General features: G+C 40.7%; 1 protein-coding gene across 9 annotated transcripts in view; it reads left to right on the top strand.

The window, feature by feature from the left end:
- Nucleotides 1–12,575, top strand: part of tdrd7b (tudor domain containing 7 b) — a 24,828-nt gene extending 12,253 nt beyond the window's left edge. For 8 of the 9 annotated variants that reach the window (XM_042400480.1, XM_042400481.1, XM_042400476.1 and 5 more), the window contains 16 exons: nt 1,726–1,808; nt 3,067–3,275; nt 3,844–4,212; nt 4,352–4,659; nt 4,744–4,936; nt 5,151–5,262; nt 5,420–5,622; nt 5,704–5,838; nt 7,385–7,468; nt 7,885–8,019; nt 8,176–8,286; nt 8,464–8,612; nt 8,764–8,996; nt 9,106–9,289; nt 9,492–9,652; nt 10,497–12,575. In XM_042400480.1, coding sequence (XP_042256414.1) covers nt 1,726–1,808; nt 3,067–3,275; nt 3,844–4,212; nt 4,352–4,659; nt 4,744–4,936; nt 5,151–5,262; nt 5,420–5,622; nt 5,704–5,838; nt 7,385–7,468; nt 7,885–8,019; nt 8,176–8,286; nt 8,464–8,612; nt 8,764–8,996; nt 9,106–9,289; nt 9,492–9,652; nt 10,497–10,717 — 2,890 coding nt within the window. In that variant the 3' untranslated portion in view covers nt 10,718–12,575. The remainder of the gene's footprint in view (nt 1–1,725; nt 1,809–3,066; nt 3,276–3,843; nt 4,213–4,351; nt 4,660–4,743; nt 4,937–5,150; nt 5,263–5,419; nt 5,623–5,703; nt 5,839–7,384; nt 7,469–7,884; nt 8,020–8,175; nt 8,287–8,463; nt 8,613–8,763; nt 8,997–9,105; nt 9,290–9,491; nt 9,653–10,496) is intronic. The other variant, XM_042400477.1, reaches the window with a different exon arrangement.

The following is a 12,575-nucleotide window of genomic DNA, read 5'->3' as shown; positions in this document are numbered from 1 at the left end:
GCCATCTCACATAGCTAGATATCCATCTATCTGCATTGCTCAAACAATGAATCAAGATTAATTCAGCTCATTGACTGGTTCTCCCACTTCCATCCATCCACGGCTCTGTTCGTCTGTCCACTGTGAAAACAACTGACATCAGTCCTCTGTCTGTGTCACCATGGGTGTCCTGTGGGCCGGTGGCCCTCCACAGCACAATGGGGCGGCAGGGTGGGAAGCCTGGTGTGTTGGCAGGGGACACGAGCCCAGAGCAGGGGGGATGTGAGCCCTTTCTAATCCCCGCTCTATTCTCCTGTAGATTAACGCGTCTAAACCGACACAGAGTGAATCAGCACATCTCTCTGGATCCCTCTAGATCTTTCATTGGACAGCATGCTCGCAGGCCTGTGTTATCACTCTGTGGGTGTGTGTGTGTGTGTGTGTGTGTGTGTGTGTGTGTGTGTGTGTGTGTGTGTGCCTGCAGGTGGACTATTGGATGCTTGTCAGTGCAAGTGGTAAATTCACAAAACAACATTAATAAAATGTCAATAACAAAAACATGTTTTAAAATAACAACACAGGTGAAAGGCAGGTAGACTGTGTTTGGGTAGGATAGTATTGTAGTCCTTCAGGCAAATGCTGGCTCCGCCTGGTGAGATAAAGTACGAGGGTGGGGTTTTGTGACTGTAATCAAACAAAGCTGTTCACGTCCAAGTCAAAGGTTACTTTTTCAAAATCAAAAGAAGAGGTGTAGTCTTCAGTCTAACAGACTTCAGAAAACAGTTTTGCTACTGTCTAGTAGCTAGTAGCTGCTCTGGAGCTCCTGATTGCATCATTCCTTTGCAGATGGAGTTTGCCCGGTTGTCAATGAAATGTAGTTGTTCAAATTGCCACAAACTGAAGCCTAGTAACGCAATTATCTCCTAACACAGTATTGAGTTTGTATTCAGACCATAGGCTCATCACTAGTGATTGATCCTGATGCAATATGTTTCTATCTTAATAAATTTCTATCTTTTTAGTTATATCTTCCCATATATACTATGCACCAGTAGTGAAGCCAGTATCCATTGTGGATTTTGAGAAGAACAAGAAGGGCATAGAAGAGCCGAAACAAGAGAAACAGTAAACATTTTAAACAAAGCAGCTACTGTATCATTGGGGCATGATAAGGATGGGAAGAATAAGTGATAACAGTACAAACATTTAACAGTGCTCATCTACAAGATACGACTAGTGAAATGAAAATCTGCTCATGTCATTTGTACATAAAGGTGGATATTTTATACAATATATAGATATTTCCATGTGTTGTTGTTTTTTAGGTCAGAGTAGTAGTACATAATCTGCAGTCACATACAGTGCAGCACCCTGTGTTTCTCATGACCCATGGTTCTAGACCAATGCAGTCTCAATTTGATTAATGAGTTGTGATACTGAGGACGATCCAAAAACAACTTATCTTGTACATAACTCAGACAGGCTGTTATCTCACCACACCATGTGATGTAATGAGTCCTTTTTGAGAATCTCTGGGTGCGCTCTGGCTCGTACAGTAAGAGATTAAGGATCTGACATGCAACACCTCAGACTAAATTTAGTGATACTGCATAATAACCCTCAACTCAAAGATGTGAATATGTCACAGGTTTTGAAGGTCTTAAAGTCTGTCCTATTCAACATTTTCTTCTTTTCCTGAGCCCATAGAAAGTAATCTTCCTCTTTGGTCTGTTCTTTTGTGTCCAGGTCAGACAAGAGGATGACCCTCCCATCACGGTTTCAGAAGGAGGTACACGCTCACCTTTCCAGAAACTCCCAACAGACTAGTTGTAAGTAGGACAGGCTCCTTTTTATTACGCTAAAAATACATTTTGTGTAGCTTTTTGTCCTCTAAACCAATAGAAACTCTGGCAAGAATCAAATTACAACAGACAATTCAAATGGTGGCCAAGAGATTTAGATTTAAGACTAAACCAGAGAAAGTGCAGCTATCTGGTGTCTCGCTGTGCAGTCTTATCTATTAAGTATTATGTCCCTCTGTCTCTAAGTTTTGTGAAAATAACATAAACCCCATCTCAGTTGGTTCTCACCACTGAGTATCTCTGTAAACATGATGTTCCTGTAGATATGAAGTGTATTTTAAAAGGTTTCAAGTTAAATAAGCTTTCAGGTGTTTGTGTGGTTGGCCTCCCTACTCTTTAACTTCTCTCCTACAAACCTTTACTTAAACTAAGGATATGTTTGTTGTCATGTAGCCTGATTTGAGAAGCACTCTGTTTGTGAAGCGCTCGGCCAGTGTTTTCCCCCGCCTGGGGAAAAACACTGGCCTCTAATAAACTGCATAGCTTTGAGGCACATATTTTTAAAGGGTATTTGAGGCCCCTACACACAGAGAAGACTGTTAAAGCTGCAATACTGGTTGAAAAGCCTGTGCATCCTGTGTGTGAAGAAACATCCATGAGTGAGAAGGAAATTATATTCATATGATATCCATGTTGACAAAATGAGCAAGGCGTGTGCTGCAAAAGAGATTGGGTAATTTAGCAGAGATTGCTGCCATTTAGACTGCTATCTCGCAAAGCTTGTGTATTTATTTAAGACGAACTAAATTAGAAAAAGCTTTGGCACTTGTCAGTATTCATGTTTTTATGTGGTTCATTACCTGATGTCAGTAAAACTCAGTCAGCATGAATTCTCCACAGTCTGACAACTTTTGCGGTTAAAGTTTTATTAATGGAAAAGAAGCCTAAAGGTCTGTCTTTCTGTTTTTTCCTTCCCCTTTTTATATGCCTCATTTGAACCTTAATAGAAGTTCCAGTTCAGATTCAGGGGCAAAAAGAAGCAAAACTTAGGTTCTGAAAATGCATCATAACCATTCCTCTACCTATTTTTCTTTTTGATTCACCCTCTAGAGACTTAAGTGCCTTTGTTTTGGGGAAAATCACGCTGTGTAATCCAGTAGTGTCAGGGGCAGGAAGATCAAAGCTGTGGAAGCAGTAATTGCCTGCGTGTGTGTGTGTATGTGTGTGTGTGTGTGTGTGTGTGTGTAACCTCTCTTTTCTCCTGCATTTTTCTGCACTCTTCCAGCACCCTCGAATCTAAATGAGAACATTGGTTCAGGGAAAGGAAAGCCCTACAACCCTCAGCAGGTCCAGGGTCGCATCAAGGAGATCCTGGGGAAGTACAGTAACGGCTTCTGGGTCTCCAAGCTGCCTCAGATCTACAGAGAGCTGTACAAGCAGGACCTGCCCACTGAGGCCATCAAAGACCTGGATACCTGGACACACATATGCACTGTAAATACTCCTCACTGTAGCTATTTGTTATGTTTTACTATTATAAGAAGCAATTTTGTTTTCAGATTATAATCACAAATAATTATTTTATATGCACATTTTTCTCTGGAAATCAAAATAATTAATTTTGAATATTCTTCCAGTCTTGTCCAATTTACTTTGCAAATGTTATATCATTGTATATTATCAACTGTATTGCACATGTTAAGCAGCTTACCTGCAATTATGTATATTAGCAATCTATGTTGTACAGAATACACACAGGGTGACGAAAGCAAAGGACCAAAGGACCAGTCAATAAATTAAGTCACACAACATGCACAGGTAGACAATATGCACAAAATCCTTAAAACAGGAACCACCAAAGAATATGAGACATGAGAAAAGAATGCACAATACAAGTATTCCAGGTATTGCATATAGCATTGATCATCAAGCAAGGGCTGCTAAAGGGAAAAATGAATTATTATTAACAAGACAATTCATCGACTAAATTGTGACATTTTTATTTTTGAGGGGAAATATGTCACACTGCTGTATAATCACTCCTTTCCATTTATTCTTCTAGGTAGAGAAAACCTGCAGCAGCAACCCATCAGAGCTGCTTCTCTACCCTGCCAAGGAACCGACCACTGCATCCTCCCCTTCGCTAATCCTTAACCCAAATTCCACCGCTGCCCCTTCCCCGACTTCAAACACCCCTACAGACAAACCCTTGCAGTCCCCAGCCCAACAGAGACCCCCCAACACCCATCGGACACGTTCCAATTCTAACCCTCCTCAGTCTCCGCGATCGTCCTCCTCGTCCCCTAGTCCTCCATCCTCCCCTGCAACCCTCAGCCCCGACCTCAAGCTGAAACTAGAGGAGCTGCTGGTGAAGTACTCCAATGGCCTGTGGGCTCATGCGCTGCCCAAGCTGTTCCAAGACACATACAAAGTCAGTAACATTTTGAAACACTTTCATATATATATATATATATATGTTGATGTTGATGAAGGTTTACATAATGCTTAAGAAAATGCATATTTAAATAGCCTTAAATGTAATTAGTTTTATATTTCTATTATTTCACAAGACCAAACTGCCCGGACATGTCCTGGAGAACCTTCACCTCCTCTCCGATTTCTGCACCATTGACTACCCGATGCCTGACAACCCCAAGAGAGCCATCCTGTACAGGAGTAGCAGCGCTGGAGGCGGAGGAGGAGAGGATGAGAACTGTAATAGGAGGAACTCTTCAGCCAGTGAGGAGGACATGAGGGTGAGGCAGGAGCTCGGGAGGAGGCTCAGTAACCAGGCGGTGCCTTCTTTGCAGATCCCCAAAGAAGAGTACCCCTCTATACTGGTGGTGGAAGCCACCAACACCAACGGAGTCATACTCAGGTAAAAGAGAACTGTATGTTTAAATGAGCTGAGACTCAACAGTTCATAAATCTCTCACTGCCTGTTTCTCCTCCTCTCTTACAGATACATTGGCGAGGGTTACTCCCAGGCCCAGGAGTCTATGGAGGATGAAATGAGGGAGTTTTACGGCCTGGACAAAAGCAGTCCAACTCCTTTGGCCTCTCCATCCTCAGGCCAACTTGTTGCTGTCAGGGCTGAGGAGGAGGAGGAGATTCTGAGGGCACAAGTCTGCGAGGTCATGACTGACAAGGTCAAGGTGAGAGGTCAAAAACAGGAAATAACAGTGGACACTTATCATGGAAGGCCGTGCAAATGAGCCAGGATAAACAAATAGAAAGAAGATCAAATGTGACCTTTAAGAAAAAGAGTGATTTGTTTGATAAACGGGGATGGTTAGAAGGTGAACTGTGAGATTTTGCAGTGAGAGAAAATATTAGTCACCCCTGTGGTTTTTGCTTTTGGCTCTGTAGGTGTACTATGTGGATCATGGATTTGCAGAGGTGATCAGCAAAACCAAAGTGTTTGAGCTGCACGAGAAGTTTTTCAAACTGCCTTTCCAGGCGACCAAGTGTAAACTGGCAGGTGAGTCTGAATCTCATGGACATCAGGTCAATCCGAAAAAGTCAATGATCTTAAAAAGAAAAGAACATGAATTGAAAAAGGAACACTTTCTTGCTTCACCTTCCTGTCTCCTCCTCATGTTTCCCATGTGCTACGATTATTATGTGTGTGTGTTCAGGCCTGGAGCCGTTCTGCCAGGAGCCTGCTGTTCTGAAGAAATTTGAGACAATGGCAAGTGGAAGAATCCTGTTGGCTGAGATCCTACAGAGAGGCCAGACCCCTCTTGTCGTACTGTACGACACGTCGCAGGATGATGATGTCAACATCAACGCTGCCTGCATGAAAGCCCTGCAGGACAAGACGCTCGCCAGTCCGTTACAGGTACATGAGCCAAATTTATATACATGTTTATGTGTGTGAGAGAATACAGAACACTACATTCCTATCAATGTTTCTCCTCAGGTCAACAGCGCTTATATGAACGTGACTGTCAGCAGCGTCTGCTCCGATGGGACCATCTACTGTCAGCTGCCCTCCAGAGGCCTTGCCAAGCTGAATGAGATACTGGAGAATATAGAGACGTACTTCCACTCACAGGTTAACACAATGCTTCATTTGAAGTCTCTGTGCCTTTTTGGATCTATAAAAACATTTAATATCATTTAGTTGGTGATACTAAAGTGTGCAGTGAATTAATATATGAAAACTAGTAGCTTTTTTACATTCAAAAAATCATAATATTAGTTATATTAGTATAATTGTGTAAACAAACAGGATCATAACTGGGAGGACTGACAGTCTTGTTATTTTTAATTCATATAGTGATACATAGCACACAATAGAGGACATCACATGTTGACAAACGGACATATTCTAGTAAAGGTAGTAATTAAATACAATTCTTTTCATATCTAAGAGGCATGGCTTATGTAGGAGGAGGGTTGGAGAGTCTATCTCTCTTACAGTGACATATGTAACAAATACCAAAGGTATCTTTAAATTGTTGATTTCGTTATCAATGTGTCTAAAACTACTTGAGATTTAAAGTTCATTCTCAGTAGTTCCATTTCCATGTTTTTGAACACTAAGAGTACTTAATACCTTTATAAACCTTTATGAACATGTTATAGACCTTCATAAAGCTGTATACATATTACATATGTGTACTTTTTCTTCAAGCATATGTCTTTACTTGATGAGTGTTAAAATGAATCATCCAGCTAAGAGTTTGGTGTGTGTACGTGTGAGTACGGAGTAGAGGAGGACTCACACATTTATCTCAAAAGCCTTTTGTGAATGCATTCATGCTGTGTTGCTTCTCTCAGGCGGAGTTGTGGACAGATTGAGATTAGGTTGATAATCTGGAGTTAAGACATTGCTAAGCCACTTAATCTGTTAGTAGCACAGTGCGGCTGATGCTTTTTCTAGATGTGCCACTGCTGTCCTTTAAAGCTCGTCATTACACTTTGTGTAAGTGTTTAAGTAAACACAGTTTTGAGTCTGGTAATGTGTTTTTTTTTTACCAAGGCCAGGAACATTTTGCAAGCTTGCATTGCATTTTCTAAATTCAAAGACAGTGTGTTTGAAATATTTAGCATTCTCAGGGGTAATAATATTTTCATACTGAAGTAGTTCCACAGCCTGAGAAAAACGGGGGAAGAAGAAGAAAAGCTCTGAGAATAGTTTTCACAGTTCATTATCCAGTTGAGAAAAAAAATTATATTTTCCTTATCTGTTTGGGTAACGAGTAACTCCCTCTGTTGTATGTAACTTTGGTGTCATCAATCAACTGGTGTAACATGAATGTAGAAGATGGTAACAAGACTCTCTAAATTAAATTAACCATTAATAATTGTAAGATAGTGTTATCTTCATTTTCTTAAACATCAACAAGCCTTTCCTTTTGTGAGTAATCATAGATCTAAAGTCCTAATCTTTGATGTCATTACAGTGTACACCTTCAGCATACTGGGTGGACCTGTGAATTATTTGTGTGAGCTTTTATAGTATCATTTTATCGCAGTCATAAAGCAGCAGTTACACATACACGGTAACCTCACTAATCCAAAGGAAGCACAGTCAAATTAAACGGTCATGACGGCTACGGTTTCTATGATGACACCTGAATGTGTTTCTGTTCCAGGTAACATCAGAGTTCCTGGTGTCCAGACCTTTCTGTGGGAAAGGATGTCTGGCTCGATACAAAGGCAAATGGTCCCGTGTTGAGGTAAGATGGCACTGTTCCCGGCAGCACAGCTTGACTGTGAATTATTAAACATATTCACATGTGATTGATGTTAACCTGTAACTGACACAAGGAATAAAATCACAATTACACGACAGACACAGGTGTAGTAACTTTTCAGAGCAGAGATCAAAATTAAAGAAAGTATATCACCATCCAAAATATTGTCTGTGTCGCTCATTGCTATTTCTCATATTTCTACAATACAAAGCCTACTAGATTTTGTGGCAAGATTTAAATTTTAAAGATTGCAACAGTGAAAGCAGAGAGATACATGAAACTATCATCAATCTAACAAAAATAATATCTACTCCATAGAAAATAAAACTGTGTTGGATATTCTGTCTACTTTGAACCATTAAAAATACATGCTTACCTGTCTGTATTTCTATTTTTAGATCACCAACCTGCACGGCAGCAGAGTGTTAGACATCCTGTTCATCGATGTCGGTGTCCAGGCATCTGTAGAGGTGTTTGAGCTGAGAGAGATCCCACCGCCGTTCCTCCGTGACCTTATGGCCATCCCACCACAGGTCAGCATCTTTGATGGACAGACAATGAAAGACAGTCAAGAGTAGCTAAATATTCAAAGACAATTTGTGCCATGTCATATTGTAGTTTTGTGTACTTCCTGGTTTCCTCATACTGCACATCATGTGAGAAAATGACATCCAACAACTTGTGTTTAGGCTGTGAAGTGCTGTCTGGCAGACCTGGCTGTCAGTGTTGGATCCTGGACTCCGGATACTGTTCAGTGGCTTCGAGAGAAAGTGCTCAATACCACCGACTGTAGCATGAAGGTAACTCAAGTTATACCTTCATTGTTCTTTATTCATCACTTTTTTATAGTAATTTCTTAACATCCCTCTTTTCATCTGTCTTTCTCCTTCTCTTCTACTCTTTGTTGCATCCTCATTATCTCTGTTATTCTTTCTTCATTTATACTCACCACATTCACCTTGTCATTCACCCCAAAGGTTGCCAAAGTGGATGAAAACAAGCGCTGCGTCTACGTCCACCTGTTCACTGACAAGAACTTCCACGACCCGGCCCGCAGCCTCAACCATCAGATGGCCCAGTCAGATCTGTTCAAACAGCAACCAGATGTCTTCCTGACTAGCCACAGGTTTCTGCTGCTTTTATATTCACCTGTATTCTCCCTTTGCTGTCTAGCCAATGTTGAATTAAACAGTCATAAATCCTCTTATAATATAAGTGTTCTCAATAGTAAAAAGAATATGTATCTATTCAATTTCTTCATTAATCACTTGAAACAGCCCTGTCAAGATCTCCACACTCACCAAAACCTCCAGCACCAGTGACTCCACCAATGGCAGTCCAACATCAACGACTGTTCCAGCCAAGCCTCATCTCAGAAGGGCTCTATCCGGACCCAGAGTAGGCGGAGGAGGCAACACGACCACCACCAGCCCACCAGAGACACCATCATCCCCCTCATCCCCTCTCCAGCTGCCACCACTACTAGAGCTGCCCCCAGCAGGTAATCATGGTAACTGAAATCTTAGTTTTTGAAAACAAGTTCAGTGCAGTTTTAGTCTAGTGTTTGGTTTTACTGTAGCCTAGAAAATCATGTTTAAATCAAATATTTTTCTTCTCAGGAAGCAACATAGATGTCTATGTATCAGTGGCGTGCCATCCAGGCCACTTTGTGCTGCAGCCCTGGAGAGATATGTACAAACTGGTGGTGCTGATGGGAGAGATGATTCTTTACTACAACAAGACTGATGAGAAACCACTAAACATAGAGAAGAATCAGATATATGCTGCTAAAGTGGAGAACAAGTGAGTTAAGCAGTGATTTAATTTCATAAAATTTTATGAAAACAGACAGCGCAAGTAAATATTTGATCAAAGTGAGTCAGTAAGTACGTGTTGTGCCTTCTGTCTTGTTTCTGACTGTAATGGATATTCACTGACATGCCAAATGGAAGCAGTTGTGCTCTGCCTAAATATATCCATTTTCTTCCTTCATCTCTTCTCTCAGCTGGCATCGTGTGCTAGTGAAAGGAGTTCTGACTAATGGGTTGGTGTCTGTGTATGAGTTGGACTACGGTAAACATGAATTGGTCAGCTGCACCCAGCTCAGACCTCTTATCAAGGAGTTCAGACAGCTGCCTTTCCAGGGAATCACTGCTCAGCTGGCTGGTGAGTAGAGCGGAGCATCATGTAGAGACTGATGGCTGTATTGATTTCATGCCGAAACTCTACGGTGTCTTTAGCTTCAATACCTGCCATTCTCTGTTTGTCTGTGCAAGACAGGGAAGGTCAGATAACTCATCGTTCCAAACATGACAAACATTATACTATGACAAGTCAAAATGTCTGCTGTGAAAAAGGCCTATTTCCTTGTTTATCATGGCTAAAATACAAAGCTCACTAATCACTAACTATGTTTTGATTAGTGTGGTTAGAGGTTAGAGAGATGCAATGGTTATCAGAACAGTTGCAATAGTCCATTATCTCATCAGCAGGACAGACAAGGTTTTTGATTAGTAGAGCTTGATACATTAATTGATACCTAGACCGACCTGCCGTACAGCACAAGGTCATGAAGTAATCGATTAAAAGCAACTGATTGAAGGTTAAGGCAGTTTTAAGTTTAGATTTAAAGGACTCAACAGACTCAGATTGTCTGATGTCAGCAGGGAGATTATTCTATAAAAACAGAGCCTGACAAGTATGACGGGCCATGCCCATTTAGGATTTTAAGTCATTTTTAAGTCATCAGAAGCACCTTAAAGTCTGATCTAACGAAAGGCTAGAATTGGGGTAACATAAAAAACCTCATTCAAGATTCAAATATACAACATTCTTATATCATCAGGTTCATACCAATTCTGGGTGAAAACATGTAGGGACAACATTTGATGATTTAGCATTACAAGTAGCAATTTTGGAATGTTTTGAGGTTTTTTTTTTACATTAAATGTTAATATTATGTCATTAACATAAAAGAGAGCATCATCTTCATAACTGTCTCCACCCGCAGGAGTGAAGCCGAGGCAGTGGTCGGAGGAGGCTTCCATCGTTTTCAGAAACCACGTGGAGAAGAAACCACTTGTGGCCCAGCTGGAGGCCATACAGGAAGCCACTAACCCATGGGACAGGAAGTTGACGGTCTTCCTGGTCGACACTTCACAGGAAGAAAGGGACATCTGGGTGCATGACATCATGGCTGAGTTTGCTGATGAGCTGACCAATGAAATGTAGACAAAAGAAGGTTTTTCGACTAAGTCTTACTAGCCAAGCAGTTGTCCTGTTGCTCAAGACGCTGTGAGTTGTGGATAGACGAATTAGAAGACGCTTATCCATCTATCTACCTATCATTTAGGGGGACTGAAAGAAGGAAAGAATGAAAAAATGAAGGAAAAGTTAGAGAGGTCACAAGCAGAATGGAAATTGAGAGGCTTGATAGAAAATAGAGACAGGCATTGAAAGAAAGACTGTGAAGAAGTATAGGCATTGTAGCTACTTGCTTGTTGTGTTATGGGCTGTACACCGAAGGACGTTGTGATGTGATTTTGAGTGACTGCAGTGTGATCGTACACCCATGCATGATGTTGGTCCAACAATATACCAAACTTCTGATCTATCCATCATAGTTTCACAAGCTGTGGAAATGATACAATTTAATACGGGCTTTGATCAGAAGCAGCATCTTTAAGCACCATGAGTGCATCCAGTTTTATCATTTAGTGTGTCATCCAGCAGATGCCTGAATACCCTCAACCCTGCCAATGTGAGCAACATGCACAGCGCACAAAATGTTCAATTTAACTCAGCAAGGTCTCACATGCTTGGAAGACTCACATGCATTTGTTTACAAAAATCTGCTTTTTGGATGGTATTTCTGATTGTCATAAAGTTTACAAAAGCGAGAGCAAACATTCCCCAAAGTGGAGGAGAAATGGAGGAGTTGGTGAGCCATGGGAGACAGACATAAGAGGCCCTGTAGTAGTTTAGTCAATTTAAATGGAAATACACTTTTCATCTTTGCGTAAATGCTGGTAAGGCTTCCTTTATTTTACCCAGGCATGATTGCAGTGAACTCTTGTTATCTCAAATCCCGACTTCAACGTTAACCTTTTTGGTAATCGTTAGTGAGAAACAGGTTTTATTTTCGTAGTTTGACCTATTTTAGCACACTCATGCAGAAACTGTTCTGGTTACTGGCAAAGCTACATTAACAGAAGTTAACAGAGTTTGGTGAAGAGTGATATACTTGGTGTCAGCTATGATCTTTTAGTTTCTGAAGTTAACTGTGGTTAAATTCTTGGCTCTGCACGTACAGTTGAAGAGTCTGTGCTTAGCGTTTTCCATTTAATTGAAAGAAGTCTGACCAAAAGTGACAAAGTTATATTGTGACGCACTGTGAACAAGATAAATGTGAATTAAATCTCTTTTGTGCAGAAAAAAACACACACAGGCAGTTCCTCGGACAGAAAATGCTGAGTGTGCATGTGTTAAAGCCCGGTCCCTGACTCCTGTGATGGCGGTGCCTCACCCATCTCTTCTCCACCTATGAAACACTGATTCCAGTGTGACTTTATGCTTTTTAGGGAGTTTAGTATCTCTTCCTTATTATACCGTTTCCTGTCTGACAACAAGACTTTATTTCAGCAGATTACATGTGCTGCATGTTGCAGATCTTGCCCAATTGTGTGCACATATAGTGATGTTATAATAATAAGCAGATTAAGTTACCAGTAGTGTTAAGCTTGTAGATTTTTCAAATATGAGATAAGTTCTGCTTATGGTTAGTTCAAGTGCCACCATTAAATGTTGGCCTGATTTGGGATTTGTTTCTGAAACGTGACTTTTTTTTTTTTTCCTGACACACCTGCACCGTGTTTTTTGGATGTGCAAATGCTTCTCCAATTATGAAGCGTGCAGACATGACAAAGCTCAAAGCTGCATCGTTGTTAACAACTGACAATAATTTAATTTATATTTAACTTATCTTCCTTAGACGATGATAATTACATTACCATTTCCATTTTTGTTTAACAAAGATATGGATGTAATAAGAGAAATGTTTTTGGAATAAAGTTCATTTGAGAGGTTTAAA

The sequence above is a fragment of the Thunnus maccoyii genome, chromosome 22, assembly GCF_910596095.1.
Source record: "Thunnus maccoyii chromosome 22, fThuMac1.1, whole genome shotgun sequence".
Classification (NCBI taxonomy): Eukaryota; Metazoa; Chordata; class Actinopteri; order Scombriformes; family Scombridae; genus Thunnus; species Thunnus maccoyii.
This window is presented reverse-complemented; position numbering and strand designations above follow the sequence as displayed.